At 44.8% G+C, this 21,421-nt stretch overlaps 2 protein-coding genes across 3 annotated transcripts; one reads left to right on the forward strand and one right to left on the reverse strand.

Moving 5' to 3' along the window:
* Window positions 1-394: 394 nt before the first annotated feature.
* LOC124039697 (bucky ball-like) lies at window positions 395-13,437 on the reverse strand. 2 transcript variants are annotated; one of them, XM_046355944.1, is made up of 8 exons: window positions 13,298-13,437; window positions 5,580-5,759; window positions 5,136-5,323; window positions 4,257-5,048; window positions 1,755-2,511; window positions 1,413-1,508; window positions 1,050-1,145; window positions 395-893 (listed from the first exon to the last, which is right to left on the reverse strand). In XM_046355944.1, the coding sequence occupies exons 2-8, from the start codon at window positions 5,734-5,736 to the stop codon at window positions 862-864; spliced, it is 2,118 nt and encodes a 705-aa protein (XP_046211900.1). In that variant the 5' UTR covers window positions 5,737-5,759; window positions 13,298-13,437; the 3' UTR covers window positions 395-861. The 2 variants fall into 2 exon arrangements, with proteins under 2 accessions (XP_046211900.1, XP_046211899.1); XM_046355943.1 differs by lacking the exon at window positions 13,298-13,437 and adding an exon at window positions 6,171-6,621 and having other exon boundaries at window positions 397-893.
* LOC124039699 (kelch repeat and BTB domain-containing protein 2-like) lies at window positions 9,360-20,943 on the forward strand. The gene is made up of 6 exons (XM_046355949.1): window positions 9,360-10,046; window positions 13,014-13,251; window positions 13,341-13,894; window positions 17,169-17,334; window positions 17,592-17,825; window positions 18,097-20,943. Exons 3-6 carry the CDS (start codon window positions 13,722-13,724, stop codon window positions 19,423-19,425), a joined length of 1,902 nt encoding a protein of 633 aa, XP_046211905.1. The 5' UTR covers window positions 9,360-10,046; window positions 13,014-13,251; window positions 13,341-13,721; the 3' UTR covers window positions 19,426-20,943.
* Window positions 20,944-21,421: the final 478 nt, after the last annotated feature.

Consider the following 21,421-nt stretch of genomic DNA (forward strand, 5'->3'; position numbering starts at 1 on the left):
TCCTAGGTTCTGGCCTTTCTATGGGTGTTTTTACTAGCCACCGTGCTTATACACCTGCATTGCTTGCTGTTTTAGGCTGGGTTTCTGTACAGCACTTTGAGATATCAGCTGATGTACGAAGCGCTTTATAAATACATTTGATTTGATGGCGCTTATTGGGCAAGTTTCTTTTGCATGACCCGGTGCCACAGGTGGGCTGAGATTGGTATTTTAAAACATTCCATTTGTCCTTAAATTAAATCTCCAGGCACCGGGGCACCAGGCCATGCAAAACAATCTCGCCCATTGTTTTCACTTGCATCATTACCAGTAAATGTATAAAGCTAACGAAAACTAGCTTGCACGTCAGTAATTGAAAGCAGTAACTGTAATTTGCAATCATAGTCTAAATTAGACTGTCAGCAACTTAACTGCTATGGTCGACTGACAAAATCCTACATGGCAATAGCATTGTCTCATGTCAAGTAGTCTAATATTTGCCATTTATCGAGTTCTATAATTTTCTAGTGTAAAATTGTTATAATTCCAAACCATATGAACACTTACTAACAGGTGTACTAAACCACAGCCAGGTACATTGAAATTCCTTTTAATAATGCACACACTGGTCACGCAAATCAACATTTCAAAGCCAACAAACTTGCGCTGGTGAATAAGTAGGTATTTAACCCCCAAAGAATACAGTACAGTGCTAGCTAACAGGCTGTGTCTATGGACCTCCTGAAAGTGTACTTTATTAGCCAAGGAGACTTCAACCAAGTCTCCTTGGTTTATCACCCCCAAAAATAAGTGTCCATCTATATTGTGCAATCTACTAAATGCTCTTTTTCTGTGCCATTTTATTTGATCAATGGTGTGACATTAACATCTTGTGTCTCCTCTCTTGGTGGACCCTGGAAGAAGCAGAAGAAAATTAGAAAGATTCATACACCAACATAACACAGCAAGGTCTTAATGCACTATAAAAAGGGAATAGGGTTCAATTTAGGATGCATCCCAAGTATTGGCAATAGTGAAAAAACAGCAGAAGATTAAAGAAAAAACATTACCTTTTCCCCTGTGACATCGTGATGGCTCCTCTTCCTCATCTCGCACTCTCTGGTACACCAATGGCTTCCACAGAGCTTTCCTCAGTGCCAGTCTTTCTGAAAACAACCAGACCTGAACATTACACTCTCACATTCATGGAAAACACATCTGAATACATACGTGTCAGGCGTTTGATTGTTGATTTAGGGTCCGCTTTGCATTCTGGATCACAACGAAGAAGGTTACATGGACGGGGGGGGCTGATCATAGATCAGCACACCTACTCAGATTCTTGACACATGGCCCCAGGTCAACGCTGTAGGTACTTTGGACAGCTAAAGAATATCCATTAAAATCTATTGATCAGGATTTGTTTATATTACCTTGCAGTGAGGCATGTGGTTTTCGTCTGGGCTTGGCCCTACCCCTCTCCCGCCTAGCCGGTTCTGAAGTTTCAATGCCCTCTCTGCATAGTCCATCTAGAGAGAGCAGATCTATGGTTTAGTGTACAGGGAAATCAAAATCAGCCAACTCTGGCCCCAATAATGCGTGAGTAGTGTGAAGTTCCTATTTCAATGGAAGTCCATATTTAAGTCAATGATGCCCTAATGGGCATACTTGGGGCCATTAGAGTGAACCCATTAGTTTACTAATCAAATTGCAACAGTCGGAGGTTCTATGCTCGTTCAAGTGAATCTATTTATTTTTTTACAAAGAATGCTTACCTTTGCATGTCCTGTGTTCCTTATCCCCTGCATCCTGCCCACCTTCCACCACATGGCCTTCATAATACTCCAGCTCTGATCTCACCAGCACCATCTCTGGTTCCTCCTGCTGCTCCTCCTCCTCCTCTGGTCCGACAGCCTCTCTACACTGGCCTCTCTTAAAGCTGGGTTTGGGATGCTGTTGGATGTGTAGAGGCTGGTGTTTCTTGGGGACAGAGTGCTTCTGCACGACCACCCTAGTGGGGTGCGCGCTCTCATCACGCGTCCTTGCAGACTGTTGTTCCTGCTCGACAACGTCATCAGAATCCCCCGCCTCATCATCAGCGTACACCCTCGGGCTGTGATGAACTTTAACCCTGCTCGCCCCTCCTTTCAACAGGCTCGAGCCACAGCAGGCACACAAAAGCTTCTTGGACTTAGGACACACTTTCTTGACCCCTGGCTCTCTGAGGTGCTCGACCTCCGCAGGGAATCTCCTCCCTGCGTAGACGGAGCTTCTGGGAAACCGATCCATGTCCTCCAGGTCGGTGGAGAACATCTCCTCTCGGGACGAGAGCTCATCTAGGGAGGGACTGAGGACGCTGAGCCTTCCGTGGGCTGTCTGTGGGGGGCAGTAGTAGGAGTAGTAGTGGTGACGGGCTGGGGTGGAGGTGGTAGTGATCCGGCTGGAGGACAGGGAAGCCTGGAGGTCTCCACACAGCAGCGCAGAGCTGGAGCTGGCAGAGCAGTCCTTCTGCAGCGCTCCAGCTGTCAGAACCTTGTCCAAATTAAATCCAATTAAAGTTTGTCATAATACAGAGAATACAATTCAACTAGAGGACAACCGATTATTCGGAATAGCTGATTTTCAAGTTCTCATAACAATTGGAAATCAGTATTTTTGGACAACGATTTGGCAGATTTTCTTTTATATACCTTTATTTAACTAGGCAAGTCAGTTAAGAACACATTCTTATTTTCAATGACGGCCTAGGAACAGTGTGTTAACTGCCTTGTTCTGGAGCAGAACGACAGATTTTTACCAGGTCAGCTCCGGGATTCAATCTTGCAACCTTACAGTTAACTAACGTTAGTCCAACGCTCTACCACCTGCCTCTCATTGCGCTCTACGAGGAGCCTACCTGTTACGCGAATGCAGTAAGAAGCCAAGGTAAGTTGCTAGCTAGCATTAAACTTATCTTATAAAGTAACAACAATAATCACTAGTTACCTACACACGGTTCATGATATTACTAGTTTATCTAGCGTGTCCTGCGTTGCATATAATCGATACGGTGCGCATTCTCGGAAAAAGGACCGTCGTTGCGCCAACGTGTACCTAACCATAAACATCAATGCCTTTCTTAAAATCAATACACAGAAGTATATGTTAAAGCCTGCATATTCAGCTAAAATAAATCCAGGTTAGCAGGCAATATTAACCAGGTGAAATTGTCACTTCTCTTGCATTCATTGCACGCAGAGTCAGGGTATATGCGATAATAATAAACATTTTGTTTTCGAAATGATCGTTTCCGGATTCGACCATATTAATAACCAAAGGCTCGTATTTCTGTGTGTTATTATATTATAATTAAGTCTATGATTTGATAGAGCAGTATGACTGAGCGGTGGTAGGCAGCAGCAGGCTCGTAAGTATTCATTCAAACAGCACTTTCATGCGTTTTGCCAGTAGCTCTTTGCTCTGCTTCAAGCATTGCGCTGTTTTTGACTTCAAGCCTATCAACTCCCGAGATTAGGCTGGTGTAACCGATGTGAAATGGTTAGCGGGGTGCGCGCTAATAGCGTTTCAAACTTCACTCGCTTTAAGACTTGGAGTAGTTGTTCCCCTTGATCTGCAAGGGTTTTGTGGAGCGATGGGTAAACGCTGCTTCGAGGGTGGCTGTTGTCGATGTGTTCCTGGTTTGAGCGAGGAGAGGGACGGAAGCTATACTGTTACACTGGCAATACTAAAGTGCCTATAAGAACATCCAATAGTCAAAAGGTATATGGAATACGAATGGTACAGAGTGAAATAGTTCTATAAATACTATATTAACTACAACCTAAAACCTCTTACCTTGGAATATTGAAGTCTCATGTTAAAAGGAACCACCAGCTTAAATAAGTTCTCATGCTCTGAGCAAGGAACTTAAACGTTAGTTTTTTTTACATGGCATATATTGCACTTTTACTTTATTCTCCAACACTGTTGTTGCATTATTTAAACCAAATTGAACATGTTTCATTATTTATTCGAGGCTAAATAGATTTTTATTGATGTATTATATTAAGTTAAAATTCAGTATTGTTGTAATTGTCATTATTACAATTTTGTTTTGTTTTTAATTACAAAAAAATGGACCAATTAATCGGTATCGGCTTTTTTGGGGGTTCTCCAATAAATCGGTATCGCAGTTAAAATCAATCGGTCGACCTCTAAATGAAATGCTTACAAGGTCTCAACATACACTGTAGATTAAAAAAATAAAAATAAAGATGACAATTATAGTAAAAAGTTACCTTGTCAAAGGGCAGATGGAGGATCTGGTAGGAAAGGTCAACATCCAGTTTAGACAGACCTTTCCTATCTGGAACATCAAATGTTTCTTCCCCACATTTACTGTCCTCTAAGGCTTGCCAGTCAGAGGCTAGGGGGGATGGTAGTGACTGTGTGGGGAGCAGGTTGGAGCAGTGGCCCTGCCACCTAGGTACCTCAGTGAAACTAGTACCATCTGGATTGATGCTGTCCTCCTCTGCCTCGTTGTCTATGTTTTCAGGTCTGGGGCTGTCTTCTGACTGCAAGACAGCAGACTGGAGGCAAAGACTTTCCAAAGAACAGCGATGAAGAGACTCCTCCGCATGTTGCTGCAGGTCCAGGTTCTCCTCAAGCTCCTCGTGAATAGATGAGCTGTCCAATGGGGTGTCTTCGTCAGAGTCTACAGCCCAGCCCTCCTTACCCAGCCCGCCGAGGCTTCGGCTTGACTCACCGTCATAGACTGCCGTCGTGGAGTTACCGACGCTGAACAACCTGCCCATCGGAAAAGACGACTGCAATTGGCTGCCTTCCAATTTACCACAAGAGGCTCCATGACCACTGTGTATATCTCCCCCAACCACCACCTCACAAGATTTCCTTTCCCCATCTGGTGAGGATATTCCGGAAGATTGTGAAACAACACCGGAATCCAGCTCTTTCTCAGAACCCTGCATCTCGTTGGCCCGGAGTTTGTCCAGACATTCTATGAGCTTGTTGAGCGCATCACTCGGGTCCGTCTGAGCCTCAGAACAGACCACCTCTCTCTGGGTGTGATCCTGGTGGTGGTGGTGAATTAACTAATTAATAAGTGAGAGAATATATAAAATAGCCTTATTCATCTGTGCACAAGAATACATACATACATGGTGGTGTTGCTGTTGGCGGAACATGGAGTCATGCACAGGAGGTAGATGGAAATGGGGTGGTTCATACATGCGTCTGTAATCAACTGGATGCATGTGTGGCGCGTGTGGGACAACATATCCACCAGGATACTGCATGTATGGGTATGTGGACATGTATGGACTAGGACGTCCAAAGGGATAAACTCCTGTGGAGAACATAAGCTTTTTTTTTTAAGACAATGACCATGCAGCAAAATATTTGCATCCCAGAAAAATAAAACACTAATAATCCATAATCCACTGAAATTATGGTTTGAGAAAAACTGTGTCGCAAATGGCAGTTTTGCCCTATATAGTGCACTAAAGGGTTCACGTCCAAAGCAGTGCACTGCACCACTATATAGGAAATAGGGTGCCATTTGATTTGGGACACAAACAAAGAAACATGAAAGGTAGGCCTACCAGAACCAGGTAAGCCATAGTGGTTGTATGGGTTATTCATATTATGCCACTGATTGTGATGATGATACATGTTGTAGTAAGGTTGAGAAGCCGGCTGAACATAGAAGAAGGGCCTTGGGTGATTGACCTGCCGCTGGTTTTGCTGACCGCTTTCCATTGACTGTTGGTGTTTGCTCCCTTCTGTATTAAAAAGAAAACGAACTATCATTGTCATTCCATTATGTTATGAATAATCAGTGTGAATATATTTTTAAAAAAGTTCTAGATCATATCAGTTCATTCAGAGAGCTGCAGAATCACAAATCATTGGTGCACACTGATAGTAGCCTCGTGTCAGACACATTGTGTCTAGAGATTTGGACTTGCCTGGAAACCCGACGGGAACTTTCCTGATTCAAACGCTAATTTCTGCACGACGTAGAATTCTACGCAATTGAACGTTGGGTTTCCAGGTAAAACAATGACAGCAATGGAGTTGGCAAGAGTAGAAACAGATATAGGACCAGGCTAGTGACATTTATATCCATATTTAAACTTTGAGAACACTTGACAGGTAAATAGACAAGGCTAAGGGAAATTTGATTGGCCTACCGTCCATTTTCTGATGTATCCAACGATTATCAAAATGAAAGCGCTGGAAACGAGATGAGGCCTACTTCACAACGTTACCACTACAAATTGGAAACACTTTTTTTCCCTTCACTGTCTCACACAATCAAAAGAGCATCCTACTGAGTAATTTTACTTGGTAGACTCTTTCAGAATTATACTAAAATCTAATCTTCAATAGTTTGAGCTACGGATATCTACTGCCCTAACCGTTCAATCAGTTTTATGGATCACACCTGTGCTCCTAATTTGTTTTTTGTTTTGTTTTTTACATTTCACCGACATTTTCTCCCAGAAGAGGGCGCCATTTGCCTTGGAGAGACATTTGAAGATGGACTGAGGGGATTCGATTAAGTTGCCCCGAGTTGAACCCGGCTATGGCCCGTCACGGGATTTGGCGAAGGCGGTGAGGGAGTTGCACTGTGCTCAAATCGAACGGTAATCTGCGCCGCTTGGTCATATGGTCATCAATGCAGCATGGTGCATCGTTCATAAACATTAATCTCTTTTACAGAAAATATATGTTCGAATTTTCAACCTATTTTTAATTGAGGAGGCGGATAAAGCGGTTTTATCAAAAGCAATTAATTGTGCATGTGAAAAGCCCAAATCTTAGTCATTACTCCACGTGCTTAAAGCCCCCATGCAGTCTTTGTCATTTTATTTTTTAAATCATCACTTTATGTCTAATAAATCACTGTGTATGTTTCTTTAACGAAAATAACTCCAAAATATATATTTTTCTAATTTATTTCCCTGAGCCTCCTTTGGCCTTTGAAATGCTCAGTCTGATCACATGGGTGTTAGGAAACAAATGTGAAGATATTTAGATACAGAGCCCCGATTGGCTGATAGGTTGGTCTAGAGCCCATCCACTTATTTACCAAGAGAGTTGTCATCTATATTTTTCGTATATATCTATTTACCACCACAAACTGATGCAAGTACTAAGACCACACTAAACTAGCTGTATAAGGCCATAAGCAAGCAAGATAATGCTCACCCAGAAGTGGCGCTCCTTGTGGCTGGGGACTTTAATACAGGAAAACTTAAATCCGTTTTACCTCATTTCTACCAGCATGTCATACAAAAAACTCTTGACCATCTTTACTCCAGACACACAGAGACACGTACAAAGCTCTCCCTCGCCCCCCATTTGGCAAATCGGATCATAATTATATCCTCCTGATTCCTGCTTACAAGCAAAAACTCAAGCAGAAAGTACCAGTGACTAGCTCATCAAGGAAGTGGTCTGATGACGTGGATGCTAAACTACAGGACAGTCTTGCTAGCACAGACTGGAATATGTTCTGTGATTCATTCGATGGCATTGAAGAGTATACCACATCAGTCACCAGCTTCATCAATAAGTGCATCGACGATTACACCCCCACAGGATCGTTGCGTACATATCCCAACCAGAAGCCATGGATTACAGGCATCATCCGCACTGAGCTAAAGGCTAGAGCTACTTTCAAGGAGCGAGACACTAATCCGAACACTTATAAGAAATTCCGCTATGCCCTCCGACGAACCATCAAACAGGCAAAACAGGACTACGGTTGAATCCTACTACCACCGGCTCTGATGCTCGTTCTACATAGTAGAATAATAGTGAAGACAGCAAAAATATGAAATAACACATGTGGAATCATGTAGTAACTAAAAATGTGTTTAACAAATCAAAGTATGTTTAAGAAGGAAGAAGGAAAGAAATTCCAGAAATGAACTTTTAACAAGGCACACCTGTTTATTGAAGCTGTTTGAGAGAATGCCAACAATGTGCAAAGCTGTCATCAAGGCAAAGGGTGGCAACTTTTGAAGAATCTCAAATAAAAAATATACTTTGATTTGTTTAACACTTTTTTGGTTACTACATGATTCCATATGTGTTATTTCATAGCTTTGATGCCTTCACCATCATTCTACAATGTAGAAAATAGTACAAATAAAGAAAAACCATGTAATGAGTAGGTGTGTCCAAACTTTTGACTGGTACTGTATATATATATATATATATATATATAAGTATTCAGACCCCTTGACCTTTTCCACATTGTTTAACCTTTATTGAACTAGGCCAGTCAGTTAAGAACAAATTCTTATTTACAATGACGGCCTACTCTGGCCAAACTCGGATGAAGATAGGCCAATTGTGTGCTGCCCTATGGTACTCCCAATAACTGCCAGTTGTGATACAGCCTGGAATCAAACCAGGGTCATCTGGAGGAAACCTGGCACCATTCCTATGGTGAAGCACGGTTGTGGCAGCATCATGCTGTGGGGATGTTTTTCTGCTGCAGAGACTGGGAGAATAGTCAGGATCGAGAGAAAGATGAACGGAGAAAAGTACAGAGAGATCCTTGATGAAAACCTGCTCCAGAGCGCTCAGGACCTCAGACTGGGGCGAAGGTTCACCTTCCAAAAGGACAATGACCCTAAGCACACAGGCAAGGCAATGCAGGAGTGGCTTCGGGACAAGTCTCTGAATGTCCTTGAGTGGCCTTGACAGAGCCCGGACTTGAACCCAATCGAACATCTCTTGAAAGACCTGAAAATAGGGGAAAACATATCTGCAGAGGAGAATGGAAGAAACTCCCCAAATACAGGTGTACCAAGCTTGTAGCGTCATACCCAAGAAGATTTAAGTCTGTAATCGCTGCCAAAGGTGCTTCAACAAAGTACTAAGTAAATGGTCTGACTACATATGTAAATGTGATATTTGAGTATATATATTTTTTACATCTGTTTAATCAATTTTAGAATAAGGCTGTAAAGTAACAAAATGTGGAAAGGGTCAAGGGAGGGGTCTGAGTACTTTCAGATCATATTGTGACTAATGATGTGGGCCAGAAGGTCCATCCCACCTACATGAAATTCCAGGCATTTTTCCTTCTTACACAAAAATGTCATTATCATAATTTTCACAAATTCAGTGTTTTCAACCTCATAGTGTGGATATATCATTAAAAAATAGGAAAATACGTTTTTAACTGCACTGCCTCTAACCTATGTCACTGTTGTTTTAAGCCGCCTTTTGCCGTCGCCCGCACAGGACACCTGGCTCACGCCCGGGATGTCCCGGTTCCAAATCGAATGCAATCAACGCTAACCCGGTACAACCGGGGCATGTCCGGAGCATTAATATAATCCCCTAACTGAGACGGTTTTTGGGCGCGTGCCCAGTATCCTCATTTGGCCCCTGTTGTCTTGCGCGGCGCCTGCGTTGTCGAGAAAGGTTTCTTGCTGGTTGCCTCTCGCGGCCTTAATTGTGTAAATTCGGCTTCCGGAGCTAGATACTTTCTGTAATAGCAAGAAAAGACCGGTCGGCATCGATTATTGCATATTGCCTTAAATTAGCTAGTGTAAGGAAATATGTTTGTTTAATATCTTAACAGCCATACATGCATGCATAGCTAGCTCATTCTAGTAATGTAACGGTTGCTTGTTAGCCAGCTCACAGTCTAGTTAACGCCGACGTCTAAAACCTAGCTAACGAGCTTAGCAAATGCTAACCCTTCCGAGCTAGCTCTACGTTGCTTGCTTACGTTGGATATTGTTATTTACCTGCTTGCTTAGCTAGGTCTATGAGACTGCTGGAAACTATACGGACCTACCTCATCACTATAGTTAGGTAGCTGAATAATTTGGTTGGCAGGATATATATGTGGGAGTAACGTTCATTCCCGAGTCCGGGCAAGAAGTACCCGGAAGGGACGCGCAACTGCCGCCTTTGTTGATGTATGACCAAGCTAACATTACTGTAGACAATAGCTAATAGTTGCAGCGATTAGACTGTGTGGGATCCGGCAATCAAGCTTTCAAGTCTAATTTGGGATAAATGGTTCGAAAAGAAAGGTGAGTAACTAGTCTCTCATCAGTCACCACATCCACTGAAGGCCTGGCTTGCTTATCCATGTTTTGGAGGGGGGGGGGGGGGGTTCTGGGAAGTAGCTAGCTTGAAAATTGGGCAGTAACCCAGCCAACTAACGCTAGCTTGCTAACCTAGCCAGAATGTTTAGCTAGCTAACACCGACAAAGTAACGGTAACGTATCTACTGTAACTTGATAACATTAACTAGCTAACCAGTTGAACTAATTTAGCTAAGTGTTTGAATTTGAATTATCACCATGGAATTAGTCACCAGGTTAGCCAATCAACTTCTAGCATTTTTTTTTTTTTTTTTTACTACTTGGTGACGGTAACGTAATGTGGCCTAGCAGTAAGGATGTCCTGTAATACAAATAGTTAACATAGCTAACGTTAGTCACACAACTACTAGCTGGCTAGGCATTTTAATTATTGCCCAGTTTTCCAGAACTCCCACAAATAATTTGGTAACCGTTACGAATTTTCAGCGCTCTAAAGTCAATAGATTGTCATCTTGTAGTCCTAAAAACCGGAAATGAGTTAGCTCTTAAGTTCAGCCATTCCTATGGGGTAAATTAATGTTGTTGTTTTTTTGCATAAACGTCGAAAATAAGGTCAGATGTTAACACAGGCTTAGGAGTTCTTATACGTTTTGTTCTACGGTATAATAGCAGTCAACATGCCCTTTATGAATTAGGAAGTAGTTACGTTTTTTTTTTTATTAGTATGTTTCAAAATTCACCAAGTGACGTAAGCTGAAGGTTCTTATAGAACAAATTGTATATCTCCTAAACCTGTGTTCACCACAACTTATTTTCGGTCATTATCCCCAAATCATAATTATTTCCCCATAGGCTTTGGCCAATCAGCCATGGTAGAGTTAGTGCCTACAAAAAGACGCCATTACTATTGCTCTCTATAGGTTACAGATGGCACCTGTTAGCTGGCTATGCTAACGTTAGATGAGTTTGCTAACCAACCACTAGCTAGTTGGCTAACAATAGTCAGGCAATTAGCTACCTACAATAAAATGTCTATCAGTACACAGGTGAAAGTAAGTCATATTAAGGTTAGCTAGCTTTATGTCCCATGTTGTGAGGCCAGCATAAATCACTAATCATTGGGCCAGTTGGTTTTGCATGGCTGGTGCACCAGATGGTTGGAGATTTCCTTTAAACACATGCTCCGAAACTACTGTCTGTCTTCAATTAGCCACAGGATCCCTAATTTGAAAACAACTGTTTTCTAGAAGCTGTGCTGCTCTATTTTTCACCTATGTGAGCCAGCCCCTAGCAAGTCGACTTGTCGCCAATGAGCTTCATCCCCTCGCCATTTAAGTGACACATAGTAAGATGCATACACAGCAGAGAGAGAGCAATAACATGGTGCAAATATCTACACACTTGTGGTTTAGTACGCAATTTCAGGGATCACTTTTGGCTCGTCAGTGCTACTTTCAGAACTCCTGGTTAAAAAGTATATGAAAGTACCATAGAAACTCTTAAGGACCAATGGAATGGTCTAAAATGTGTGAACTCTGCCCACCTGGGGCACTGGGCCATTAGAAATAACTCACCCATTGGCAAGTGAAGTGAGATGGCTCACGTCATCAGCCTACTAATAGTAGTACAGTGTTTTGGTGCGTGGTCACCAATGTTGCCAGCTCGGGACTGTATGTACAGGTCCATGTTAATTTGTTGATCTTAGAAGAATGCTTACTTCACACTGTTGCCTTTCTAGATTGATGTAGGTAGCTAGCTATGTCAATGGATGGACAAATTGGCTATCATCAACGCGTGGGCTAAAAGGGTTGTTTAACAGACTGCTGTGGCCATGTTCTTAATGACTAACCACCAACCATGTCCCAGAGTGGAGAAATAACCGATAACAACGGTTGTAATTCAACTACTTCACTTATTGAAGGCCTGATAATCTTTTGCCTTTCACATGTAACCACCCACGTGGTTTACCTGGCTAAATTGCTATTTCTGTCACCAATTGCCCATAGTTTGTCGTTGGTAGGACTGCATATAATGTAAGCTACACGACTTAAAGCCGATGGGATGGATTGCTTTGATAGCATGGCAACATGCCAGAGATTGAGGCTGAAGTCATCCAGGATATGATTATGGATGCGTCCCAAATGGAACCATATTCCTTATTTATGAGATTACTTTTGACCTGGACCCATAGGACTCTGGTCAAAAGTAATGCACTATGTAGGGAATATGGTGTCATTTGGGACACACAATGAGTGGCGGTAGCTTACAGATCTGAAGTCACAGCCAAAAGCATGTTCTGTGTCTTGATTTTTAAGTAGACTTTTTATGTAGTGCCCTGTTATCAACAAATTAATCTGACAGTTGGTTTTATCAGGGTCTCTCCCATTTTAATTGCTTGACAGACAGTCCGTCTGGCTGTCAGTGAGTGCAATGAGTCTCTCCAAGCGGCACCAGTGATGGGGGGACCTGCCAGGGGAGACCAGATTGTTGACGATGCACTTTTCTCATGTGGAAGGGATTGGGGATGTGGGCTGATCTGACAGGCAGGGAGTGAGGAGAATGGTGAGGAGGAGACTGTCTGCCTGAAAAGCAGATTCTCTGTTATTGGATGAAGTATTAGGCCTGCTATGCACTTAATGTTCCGTAGCATATTTCTGGAAAATGTTGTAAGTGAGGAGATTAATATGTTAACCGGAAGTATTTATACACAGAAATGTTGGGAACACATTTGGTGGTCTCTGTCCTGGTCTCTGTCCTGTATCCCTCCCCTAGACTGTTATCGGCCATTTGTTTGATGCATCCTATCCCCTACGTAGTGCACTATTTTTGAACAGCTTCTCATGGGCCCCTGGTTAAGTGCTCTACATAGAGAGCAGCCCTGTTTTCTGTGTCCTGGGCCTGATCTGATCTATGGAAAGTGGTTTTATTGATTTGTTCTGTTCTGTGTTTCAGCCCAGCACTGATTTAGCTGCATCACTATCACCACAACAACCAGTCTGCATCTCCTGTCCCCACTACCTCCATCCAGTACCCTGTGCCTGCCTGTCTTGTCTGCTCTGAGAGAGACCGGTCTATCTGGGCTATACAGAGCAACGAAGAACAAACACAGCCGACATTGAAGCACCAGCACTGACTGGTTTTTGGCTCTAGAGACCACACCAAGGACTTAGACAGAGAGCCCAGTTGGAGGGTAACTTCCTGCGCCACTATTAATTAACACTAAGAGGGGAACCAACCTGATTTTGATCACCTTGCATCCTGTCTTCTCTTCCATAACAGGGGAACAGAAGGAGGAGTTGCTACTTTAGTTTTTTTGCTGCAGAGGTCTTCATCCTGGTCCTGGGACACTGCGTATTGTTTTGGTCAACACCCCTGCTCTCTTCTGCCCTGCCGACATCAGCCAACGGTGGTGTCACAAAGCAGAGGGGTCTCTGTACCCTGTTGTCACTTTGATTTATTCTGGCACACCCCCCCCCCCCCCCGGGTTGATTTTGAGTCATCACCGCTGTCTGCGTCATCACAAAACAGCGGGGTCTCTTTCTGTAGGTGTCTGCAGTAGCTTTTAGGTTATTTCCCCCCCCCCCATTTGGTTTTGGAGCCCGGTTCTTTTACCGGCTGCTTGAACTGCTGAAACTGGGGCGCGATTCATGGGATGCAACCATGTCGGATCTCAGTGAGCGCAGGCCAGTTAACATGGACTACGCGGTCTCCCTGCTGGAGCAGCTCAACTTCTTCTATGAGCAGAAGTTACTGACTGATGTGGTGCTGCTGGTGGAGGACAACGAGTTCCCATGTCACAAGATGGTCCTGGCCACATGTAGCTCCTATTTCAGGTGAGTTAACGCCGTTCGCTGTTACCTGCGGAGTGCACTACTTTGAGTGCACTACTTTGAGTGCACTACTTTGAGTGCACTACTTTGAGTGCACTACTTTGAGTGCACTACTTTGAGTGCACTACTTTGAGTGCACTACTTTGAGTGCACTACTTTGAGTGCACTACTTTGAGTGCACTACTTTGAGTGCACTACTTTGAGTGCACTACTTTGAGTGCACTACTTTGAGTGCACTACTTTGAGTGCACTACTTTGAGTACTTTGAGTGCACTACTTTGAGTGCACTACTTTGAGTGCACTACTTTGAGTGCACTACTTTGAGTGCACTACTTTGAGTGCACTACTTTGAGTGCACTACTTTGAGTGCACTACTTTGAGTGCACCATAGGCCCTAGTAGTGCACTCTACTGTCACAAGATGGTCTTTGTCACATGTAGCTGCTATTTCAGGTGAGTCACTGTGGAGTCTTCTGGATTGTTCTGTTCAGCAGAATGTTACGTACAAGTACTACAGTTCAGCAGCTTGTGCCTATGATGTAGACCTAGCCCTCGACCTGCCTGAGCAAGCCTGTTTGGGAACCCACTAAGTCACTCCTGGCCTGTGTCTGAAATGGAACCCTATTCCCTATATAGTGCACTTCTTACTACGTAAGGAACATTGTGCCATTTGTGACTCACTCCTGGGCTTACTGTAGAATGTGTGTTTTGGGGAGATGGAACTGTGAAATGGTTGGTTTAGGTCTACATTTTGCCTTCCAGTATTCACCTATGTTGGAAACATGACAAGCATTAGTCTGACACTCTTAGGATTAGGCTACACGTACCATGTTCTCCCTGAAGTTATAGTGTGCGTTTCAAATGGTACCCTATTCCCTCTTTTATTGCCTTACTTTTGACCAGGCACCATAGGGAATAGGGTGCCATTTGGGATACAACCGTGGTCAAACAGTGTTTTGTTTTAAGAAATATAGATATGTGTTACTGTTTGTCCCTTAAATGTCAGACCCTACTTCTGTTTGTCAGTTATTAATCACTATTTGGTGGTAGTAGAAGAATGACTCAACTTGAGTCTGTGGCTCAAGAGAAGGTAGGCCCAGGGGGCTCATTTAGAAGCACAACATTACATAGCTGAAGTGCAGCACTGCAGAGGAGATGATGCCTGGGGAACCCCAGACACCACATTGATATATATTCAACGCAGGACAAGCTAGTTAATCTAGTAGTTTTTCTATAAGTTTAAAGCTAGCTGGCACATTACCTTGCCTCATTGCAGCCACAAGGTCCTTTTGACGCTGCGCTCGCGCAACAGGTGGTCAGCCTGCCACCAAATTTCCTCATGGATTGCAATGTAATCGGCGTCCAAAAAGGCAGATTAATCGATTGACCTCTAGGTAAGAGACTACGTGAATCAGGCCTTCATGGTCAAATTGCTGTAAAGAAACCACTACTAAAGGACTGCAATAAGAAGACTTGCTTGGTCCAAGAAACACGAGCAGTGGACAATAGACTGGTGGAAATCTGTCATGTCGGTCTGAATCCAAATTTTTGGTTACTTCAACTGTGTCTTTGTGAGACGCAGAGTAGGTGAACGGATGATCTCCACGTGAAGTTCCCACCATGAAGCATGGAGGTGGTGTGGGGGTGCTTAGCTTCTGACACTGTCTGTGATTTATTTAAAATTCAAGGCACACTTAACCAGTATGGTTACAACCGCATTCTGCAGCGATACGCCATCCCATCTGGTTTGCGCTTAGTGGGACTATAATTTAATTTCAACAGGACAATGACCCAACACAACTCCAGGCTGTGTATGGGCTATTTGATCAAGATGGAGTGCTGCATCAGCTGACCTGGCCTCCACAATCACCTGACCTAAACCTAATTGAGATGGTTTGGGATGAGTTGGACTGCAGAGTGAAGGAAAAGCAGCCAACCAGTGCTCAGCATATGTGGGTTATCTTTCAAGACTGCTGGAAAAGCATTCCAGGTTAAGCTGGTTGAGAGAATGACAAGTGTGCAAAGCTGTCATCAAGGCAAAGGGTGGCTACTTTGAAGAATCTAAAATAACACTTTTTTTGGTTACTACATGATTCCATATGTTTCATAGTTTTGATGGCTTCACTATTCTACAATGTCAAATAGTACAAATAAAGAAATGCCACATGTTTGACTGGTACTATATATACACGACGAGCTAATATAGCCTAGTCTTTTGAACAGTAGTAAAGATCCAGAAGACACATTTACTGGCTGCTCTCCTCACACCCACCTATTCGTCCTCACCGATTCCCACGCACACCACTCGGTATCCGGTGACAACATGCAAAGCAGTTCCCCTCTTGGGTTCACAGAGGTATCCATTCTCTTGCTCTTGACGCATTCTGCCCCCCCCCTAGGAGGTGTCCCTTCTCTTCCTCTTGGCACTCTCTGGCTCTCCTCCTTTTTACCCTCCTTGCTGCAGTTAAAGGGGCCGGGGGCTCTGGCGTACTTATATTAGTAAGGGAACCCTTGTCACGCAGGCAAGCAGAGCCGGGTTGGTGGGGGGTGGGGGCGAATGGGGGGGGGGGGTAAGCTAGTGACAGAGGATGCTTGCAAGGTTGTGTAATATCCAGCCCAGGGCCCTGCTGTAAAGCAGCATAAATTCACAGGTTTTGGTGACATGTTTTTTTTAAAGGAGAAAGGCGGTGTCACAGACAGCTGTGTTGGTGTCAGGATGGCCTGGAGGCGGGGGGGTTACTAAGAGGGCTGGGTATGCCAAGCTGGCTGGTGTGTGGTTGAGCCACAGCGTGGAGGGAGCATGCTGTGGTCTGGTCACTGGGTCTAGTGCCTGAGAAGTCCAACTGGGGTTGTTGGGAGTCTGTTACCTACCTCTGATTTGTTTTATGCTGGATCCCCAGTCAGATAAACGGATGTTGTAGATCAATCCTAAACTCGTCCAAGGCCTCATGTATTTTTGCCCTAGCACTAAACAGCTGATTCAAATAACCAAAGCTTGATGATGAGTTGGTTATTTGAATATAGCTGTGTAGTGCTAGGGGAAAAAACCAACGCATGGACCCAGAGGGGGCCTCGGGACCAAGTTTGAGAAACCCTGTTGTAGATGACTGTCTAATATGTCACGCTCCGTATCTGTCACAATACGAATGAGTTACTTCGCCCATAGCAGCAAACTACTGTCTTAATGAAGATGTGAAATAGCTGACGTCAACCATTTTGAAATGAACAACATTTTGATGAGCTGTCTGAGTACTGACCCCTGTTTTCTCCCTCTCCAGGGCAATGTTTATGAGTGGTCTGTCTGAGAGTAAACAGACTAATGTTCACCTGAAGAACGTGGACCCTGCCACTCTCCAGATCATCATCACCTACGCCTATACAGGCAACCTGGCTATCAATGACAGCACCGTGGAGCCACTCTATGAGACTGCCTGCTTCCTACAGGTGTGGTACCAGTCTCCTATCCCCCCCCTCCCCTTCTGGGTCTCAACATTACTCTACTGATCTACAGAGGTAGACGTGTCCTGTCTGTCTTTATGAGTCTCATCACATCACTGACCCTCCTATTTCTGATCACTGGATGTGTGTGTATATGCCTAATTGAGTTGTGACTCTTAGTAATATAATTACAATGTTGATCTTGCTGTTTTTCAAGCTGTAGCTATCTCTCTATAATACCCCCCCTCCCCCTCTCTGTCTAGGTAGAGGATGTGCTACTGCAGTGCAGGGACTACCTGGTGAAGAAGATCCATGCAGACAACTGTGTCCGGATGCTGAGCATCGGGGATCTGTTCTCCTGTGTGGAGCTGAAGCAGAGCGCCAAGCGCATGGTGGAACACAAGTTCCCCGTGGTCTACCGTCAGGAGGCCTTCCTACAGCTGTCCCATGAGTTGCTGGTCGACGTGCTGTGCTCAGACAACCTCAACGTAGAGAAGGTGGGTACACTTCTCTGGTTATACGTACCTAATGTACATTCTACGTACTTAGAAATATTCCTACCGGTATGTATACTTTTAACATTTTTTATTTATTTTTTACTTTGTCTTAATGTTGGTTCTATGTGTATTTCTTATCCCTGAGCTGTAAAGCAAATTACCCCTAAGGGATAAGAATACGGCTTCTGGCTACGCAAAATGACTGCTTGTGAAACTGATACCCATGGTGTTGTCACAATGTAGTATGTTTGATGTTTAAATATTATCTTAGGAGGAGACGGTGAGGGAGGCTGCCATGCTGTGGCTGGAGTATAACATGGAGGCTAGGTCCCAGTACCTGTCCTCAGTTCTCAGCCAGATCCGCATCGACGCTCTCTCCGAGGTGACTCAGCGTGCCTGGTTCCAGGGCCTACCGCCTAACGACAAGTCTGTCGTAGTGCAGGGCCTCTACAAGTCCATGCCCAAGTTCTTCAAACCCCGCCTTGGCATGACAAAGGAGGAGATGCTCATCTTCATGGAGGCCACGTCAGAGTGGCCATCTGACATGGGTCAGGTGATGGCGGGCCCCAACCACACGGTGGTGTGTTACAGCCCGCAGGCCGAGAAGGTCTACAAGCTCAGCAATCCGCCCGGCGACCTCCAGAAGGTTGGGACGCTCGTCACACCCGACAACGACGTGTTCATTGCCGGCGGGCAAATCCCGCTGAAGAACTCGATCGCCAACCACGGGAAAAGCGGCGGCAAGCAACAGGCAGTGTTCCGCTCAGTGGATAGCTTCTTCTGGTTTGATGCCCAGCAGAATGCCTGGGTGCCTAAGACGCCCATGCTATGTGCCCGCATCAAGCCCTCTCTGGTCTACTGCGAGGGTTACATCTACGCCATCGGGGGGGACAACGTAGGCGGGGAGCTAAATAAACGTACCGTAGAACGCTATGACTGTGAGAAAGACGAGTGGGCTATGATGAGCCCCCTCCCTTGCGCCTGGAACTGGACCACGTCCGTAGCAGCCCACGACTGTATCTACGTGATGACCCATGACCTCATGTACTGCTACTTTCCTCGTGCTGACACCTGGGTAGAGATGGCCATGAGGAAGACAAGTCGCTGCTTCGCCTCCGCTGCCACCTTCGGTGACCTCATCTTCTACATTGGGGGGCTCCACGTTGTCTCCAACTCGGGCGTCCGCATGCCCACCAGCACCATCGACGGTTCCTCCGTCACCGTGGAGATCTACGACGTCAGCAAGAACGAGTGGCGCCTGGCCGCCAACATCCCTGCCAAGCGCTACTCGGACCCGTGCGTGCGGGCCGTGGTGCTCCTTGGCTCTCTGTGCATCTTCATGCGGGAGACTCACATGAACGAGCGCGCCAAGTACGCCATCTATCAGTACGACCTGGAGCTGGATCGCTGGTACCTCAAGCAGCCCGTGTCTGAGCGCGTGCTCTGGGACCTGGGGAAGGACTTCCGCTGCGCCGTGGGGAAGCTATACCCATCCTGTCTGGAAGAATCCCCGTGGAAACCACCCACCTACCTGTTTTCCCCCGACGGGGCTGAGGAGTTTGAGGTGGACGGGGAGATGGTCTCCCTCCCTCACATATAGCTCTTAACCTTCCACCTCTCTGCCCACAAACGGAGTCCCCGAATTGCCCTCTGAACTCTGGGTGTGACGTGTCGAGGGATGGACCTGAAAGCCAGAGGGGTAGGTTTGATGTCTGTTCCAAAGGGATCTGAGCGCTACAAGGCTGTTCTGCTGGCTGGCTGTTGCTGACAAACAAGCTTATACAAAGCCTCAGACATTGAAAATATAGGAGAAACTAAAAAGTAATATGGGGAAAAAAGTAGATTTGTTTTTTCTTTTGTCTGTTGCAACTTCAAGTCTGTTATACTGTTTCTACAATGTGATAATTGAAAGTTGACTGATTTGTGATGCACTTACTGGCAAAGCTCCTTGGAATAACTGTACCAAAATCCTCCTGGTCTCCACCTCTCTCTCACCACTGTTGTAAACCCACATCCATCTCTCCTAGGGACACGTGGCCTGTGTCCCAGCCATATGGTACCCTATTCCCTAAGTAGTGCACTAAATGGGTAATACGGTGCCATTTGGGATGCTCCTAGTATAGGAACATACAGGGCCAAGTGTTAGGGGGGGGTTCTAGGTGGTGACTGCAGGTCCAGTCACTATCTGTTTTGTTTCCTTTTTCTTCACCTCTGCTCGAGACACGCAACCCCCTGCCTCTCCCCTCACTCCTCTAGTCCCCTGCTCACACCTGCCTGTCTCTTAGGCTGTGTGTCCCAAATGGCACCTGACTCCCTACTTTTGACCAGGGCGCAAAGGGCAACCATAGGCTTGTTAAGCTGGCACTGTGGCGCTCTTGCCAAAAGTAGCGTCCTATATAGGGTTCAATTTGGGAGGCATCCTTAGTCAATCTCTCTGGACACAGATCTTCCACAGAGCCAGCCAGCGGTTTACAGAACTGAGCTCACGCTAACCAACCGCCATCTCATCGTCGTGATGGGAGGTTTTATGCTGGCTCTTTATTTTTGACAAGCGCGGGCCTCTGCAACACACGCCTCCCTCACGCTATCTCAATACTCTCAACTATAGATTTTTGGGCTCATGCATTTAAAAAAATATATATAATAAATTCCCCCTAAGCTGCTGAAATATATATATAAAAATATATATTTTTCATGTTTAAAAAAGAAACTTAGTGTGGGGGAAAACAACCAGGTTCTATTTTGTATTAGTATTTTTTTTATTTGAAATCAGACATTACTGTAGTGTGATTGTGTTTAGGTATCCACCCCCTATCAGATTATTTTCTTGTGTGAAATACTGAGGAATCTTGCTGCTGATTGGGTCTGGGAAGGAGGGCTGGCCCAGTGCTGTTGCTATGGAAATTGTCCAGGCAACCACTAGCGGTAGTGGAGAACGACTGGAGGGTGGTATGGGAGGGAAGGAGCGGACGGAGCTGCTTCATGGTTCCTACCTTAAACATGAGCACAGGTGCTTCATGACAAACCTTACTAGCATGTTTGGCTGCATCATGTTCCTTTGGCACTGTATTTTGAATGAACGTTAATTTATTAAAAAACATACCAAAATGTTCTCAAACAATGACTTGTTATTTTCACATTGGTTGACGCATGCTTGGTTTTGTTTTAAACATGTTTGTACCTGTTAATCCAGTCTGCTCACAATTAGATTTAACCTATTTACATTTTCAGTTAGTTATACAACCATGGGACCTATTATGCCTGCTTAAAATAGTTTTGTACTATTTGTTGCCTGACCTAAAAGGCATCCACAGAAGCCCTGTTGGTATCACCTCTGAATAGCTATAACGAGCTGGTTGCTTCACAAATGGCAGCCTATTCCATACAGGGACTAGGGTGCCATTTGGGACAGCTGCTGAAGCCAAACAAACATCCCTCTACTGCTCTGCCTCCTCCCCCTCCCATAGCTTTTGAGCTGATAATCTGAAAGTCATCCGTGAGGTCCCTGGGTTCGCGTGTGCATGCGATGTTATTGAACTGAGGCACGTGGCTGCAGCCTGTTTTTGTCCGGTAGACCCTGCTACCACATGTCCTGG

The sequence above is a fragment of the Oncorhynchus gorbuscha genome, linkage group LG07 (genome assembly GCF_021184085.1).
Source record: "Oncorhynchus gorbuscha isolate QuinsamMale2020 ecotype Even-year linkage group LG07, OgorEven_v1.0, whole genome shotgun sequence".
Lineage (NCBI taxonomy): Eukaryota > Metazoa > Chordata > Actinopteri > Salmoniformes > Salmonidae > Oncorhynchus > Oncorhynchus gorbuscha.